General features: G+C 42.6%; 2 protein-coding genes across 2 annotated transcripts; one reads left to right on the top strand and one right to left on the bottom strand.

Annotated features, from left to right (window-relative positions):
• Nucleotides 1–7: 7 nt before the first annotated feature.
• Nucleotides 8–2,032, top strand: MELLADRAFT_114728 (uncharacterized protein; the record flags this gene model as incomplete). Its single annotated transcript, XM_007419736.1, has 6 exons — nucleotides 8–70; nucleotides 129–446; nucleotides 506–835; nucleotides 943–1,092; nucleotides 1,167–1,648; nucleotides 1,726–2,032. 6 exons carry the CDS (start codon nucleotides 8–10, stop codon nucleotides 2,030–2,032), a joined length of 1,650 nt encoding a protein of 549 aa, XP_007419798.1.
• A 430-nt stretch (nucleotides 2,033–2,462) lies between these two features.
• On the bottom strand, nucleotides 2,463–3,707 carry MELLADRAFT_114727 (uncharacterized protein; the record flags this gene model as incomplete). The annotated part of the gene is made up of 3 exons (XM_007419734.1): nucleotides 2,463–2,598; nucleotides 3,050–3,176; nucleotides 3,245–3,707. 3 exons carry the CDS (start codon nucleotides 3,705–3,707, stop codon nucleotides 2,463–2,465), a joined length of 726 nt encoding a protein of 241 aa, XP_007419796.1.
• Between the last annotated feature and the right edge of the window lie 627 nt (nucleotides 3,708–4,334).

Below are 4,334 nucleotides of genomic sequence, written 5' to 3'. Positions count from 1 at the left end.
GTCCTGTATGTCAAAGGGGGAGGGAGACGGCAGTGCAGCGACCTCGTTTGGTAATCGAGCCGGCCATCCAGTAGCAAGAATTTACTTGAAACCTAACCAAAAGCTGAAAAATTTCCTCCAACCCGCAGTGCCCTACCCCTCAAAACGAACACAATTGGAAGACCTGGAGATGTGATCAACTCAACCATGAACTTGCCATGATCAACCTCGGAACTCCTCGACCAATTGTCTCCAAACCCGGTGATTGGGGACCTAGAGTATCAACACAAGGCGAAATCCTTGATGACGTTACCGCGGCTGCGAACTGCTCTACTGGACGACATCATCCATATCCTCGCCCTGTCCAAAAACCACACGTTGTTTGCAAACGAGTCAATGAGGGTTCATTGTCTCAAAACCATAAGGACGCCGGAAACAAAGGGTGTCCATCTCAGTATTGTCGTGGGGTAAGATTGCGTCTCCTACCTTTTTTAATTCAGCAACTGATTTTTTCCTTGATCTCAAGTGTTGCACTGAATTCGGCTCAGCTTTATGTACCAAACACCCACGCAAATCTGTGATTCCGCCTCAGCAACTGGAACTCTTTGGCCATCAAGCTCAGCCAATTGCCAAAGCTGCTACGGCCAACTCTCAATCGGCAGCACAATCAAGAGCCTCAGCAGCGAGCTCCACCCCTCACCAGTGGGCCCAATCATCAAATTCCATTGGGCGCCTGGTATCATCTCAAAGTATGGCCCTGATTCATCAAAATCGAATTGAACGAGAAAAATCTGCACACCAGCATTCGAACCGCTTCGACTTAAGCAAAATGGCCACCATATACTTATGGCTCAATGTATGTGTCTAATTTATTATGCTTTGTCTTATGACATTGTTTGATGTTTATTTCCATATCTTTTTGATGTTTTTTTCCATACCTTGCAATCACTTCCCCGACTACAGGCTGTTGAACCAAAAGCTTACACTGCAGTATTTCCACAGTGGCCTCAAGCATGTTTTGACCAATGCGAGCTTTTGATGCAGGCAGTGATGGAAGCAGTTCCACAGTGGAATCGTGCGCTGAGCTTTTGGGATGAAAAAAATGGGGGATGGGTAAGCTCCATTCAGGCTCGTCTTTCATGTGTCCTTTGCTGATACTGATATGGTGAGATTCTTTATTTCTGTAGTGTGACACACTGGTCCAATATCCACACCGCTTCCGAGCCGACCAACGCAAGATCGTGGCGCGTCTCCAGACGGTTGTAATCCCCCGAACAGCTACACACCACTCCGTAGCCGCCATCTTTGCAAAGACCCCCCCAACTTCCGCCTTTTTATCAACATCAGATCTCCCAGCAATCTGCGAAACTCCCTCTTCACCAACAACTCCGCTTATATCTCAAAAATCCATACCAGCACAACAAACTGATTGCTCACTATCAGTCGCCAATGCAACAGGCTTTCAAATGGACACACAAGGGAAGGATTTCCCTTCGTCATCATCCCAAACATCTCCATCTCCATCACCTACCCCAGCCACTCCGCACATTGATTTGACCCAGTCACCCAATGACTCGGCAGAACTCCCAAGTCCCAGTGACCTTTTATCTGGACCCGTGCAACCATCTGTTGGGGATATTGAAACACGGGAAGATGAGATTGAAACAAAGTAAGATCCTTTGCAATATCTACTTACACCTGCACTCACTGACTGACGGATACTCTACTCTGTACACCAACAATTAGTTCATCAACAACCGAGCTTCAAGGTGGTTGGCCTGGAACGACAGTCCTGGTTTCTACCCTCCTTGCATGGTATAAGGATGCCTTGACTGGCAGACCAAAGCAAAAATGGATAGCCCACTTTGGTGGTGAATGGAAGTTCACTAGCTCCATGTATCGTTATCGCAAATGGATCAAAGAGGTTGATTACGAAGTTATGTTCAACAGGTTTCAGAGTCAGCCTGAGGCAACTGTAGATGAGGCTCGTGATGTTTACATAGATGTGTTCAACAAAGTGGCTAGTCTTCAAGGGGGTTCTTCAAAAAGTTAGAACCCAACGCTGGTCAAATCACAGAGCACCATTAGAATTTACTTTACACTGTTCAATATTGAACCCTTCATCATTTTTTGCATCTTCAAAGAAACTTCAAAAAAGATCATGTAGCCTGAATTATCAACCGTATCAATCACTGCTCCAGTTTCCTTGACCTTCTGCCTTTCAGTTAGTTAGAGTTTAGCTGGGATTTGCAAAAAGTTTGTATTTAAAAGTTTATATTGTTGCTTTGCAGTTTGAACCTTTTCCTCTTGATGATTATACATTGGTTAACACTTACTTTAAATTGATTCGAACTAAACTCCCCACTGGGTTTTGGATTAAACAATTGGAAGTGTGCACTGTGTTATATACAAAAGTTTTTGTTCAAAAAAGTATAGAAAGACATATTTTATTTACAAAATTGAATCAAATCTTAGATCTCCTTTCATTTTGACAACTTATCTAATTTGACGTATACCTGCTGGTCATAACCCTTTATATGATCCTTTGTATACAACTCCCACGCCTTCCTTGACATTCTTGATTTCTTTAGTTTTAATGCCTTACCCAATTTCACCAACCTGGAAGAGATTTGGCAAGAGGACCCAAACCGTGTCAAAAATGCCTTGGATGGGATGATTTCTTTCCCTGTCAGCTTGTTCTTCGTGGTGGACTTGAGTGTAAAGTGTTTGACTTGCGTTTTCCATAATCTCAACAATCCCATTACAATTATCAAAATCAATACCAACAGCGTAGTCTGATAAACAAAAAATAGAACCTTCAATGTGACAATCAGAGGGGTTCTTGATTATATCGTGAGGCTTGCCGGTTTCTCTATTGACTCTTGCAAACATTCCAAATGCATAAGGTGTGGCATCCTTATCACGATGTGGTTTATTGGTAAAATTATCACGAGTAATGGCCACATTGGAGGCCCAGACTTGGCTATTAGCAGATGTCTCCCATCCTGGAGAGTCGAAAGAAGGGACACTGGCTTCAGCTGCAATCTGTGAATTGGCGGAAAAAGCTGACATCGAAAGAATCGAAAACCTTTCTGCCCAAAAGTCTTTGGCCTGAGGCAGAAGAAGTGAATTGCGTTCAATATCAATCCAAATCTTTCCCTCGGATTTGGATGTTGCTTGATTAAGGGAGTAGTGACCTAATTGGGGTTTCATCAGTCACAGTCACCTAGCTGGATTTAGAATGTAAATATATAGAAGAACTCACAAACATCTTTTCCAACATCGGCAGCTACACCCGCTGCGGAGCGCCAACCCATGGCCCTCATATCTCCAGGCCTATTGACTCCACAAGTTGCACCATTATTCTTCACAAATCCCCTGGAGATACCATGAAGATAAAATGTAGATATTGAGGATTCAAATTGGACGAGAAGCTCGGGATGCATGTCGCTGAACTCGTTGAATTGGGCAATCAAAAGGAGCTCTAGCGATTTTTTGTCAACCAAGACCACGATCCCATGATGGAATAACTTCCTTGGTACTGATGAGGGTTTTTTCTCTAAGAAGAAGAACTTTGCAGTATCTGGAAGTCCGTATTCACAGGCGATTTGATTCCTGCGTGAGATTTCGCGTGCAACCTTGAGTTTGTTGTGTTGTTTCTCGGTGGCTTTGTTCTTTTGAGTCCTCTTCTTGGAATCATACTTTCGCTTTGAGTTGCTTCTTGCCATTTTGGAAAGTGGACGGTGTTGAATGATTGGGATACACAGAGAGTTTTCGAAAGATAGTTGATTAGAATATTCGGTTTATTGTTATTGGCACACTGCCCTCCAACAAAGAGAATAATCAAATGAGATGAGAGCGATGAAATATTCAATTTATTGTTATTGGCACACTGCCCTCCAACAAAGAGAATAATCAAATGAGATGAGAGCGATGAAATATTCAATTTATTGTTATTGGCACACTGCCCTCCAACAAAGAGAATAATCAAATGAGATGAGAGCGATGAAATATTCAATTTATTGTTATTGGCACACTGCCCTCCAACAAAGAGAATAATCGAATGAGATGAGAGCGATGAAATATTCAATTTATTGTTATTGGCACACTGCCCTCCAACAAAGAGAATAATCGAATGAGATGAGAGTGATGAAAGACTATATTCAATTTATTGTTATTGGCACACTGCCCTCAAACAAAGAGAATGATGGTATTTTCTAGGAGGATATGCGAGTAGGGTTTGTTTTGCTGTGATGATTGAATTGAAGTAGTGATGATGGTTGATGGTTGTGAGTTGTTGATTTAAGTAAACTGGTCTGATGACGATGGCGAAACAACTATCATCAGATGGGTGT

Source organism: Melampsora larici-populina (genome assembly GCF_000204055.1).
Source record: "Melampsora larici-populina 98AG31 unplaced genomic scaffold MELLAscaffold_437, whole genome shotgun sequence".
NCBI lineage: Eukaryota > Fungi > Basidiomycota > Pucciniomycetes > Pucciniales > Melampsoraceae > Melampsora > Melampsora laricis-populina.
The sequence above is the reverse complement of the archived record's forward strand: the minus strand, read 5'-3'. Positions and strand labels throughout refer to the sequence as shown.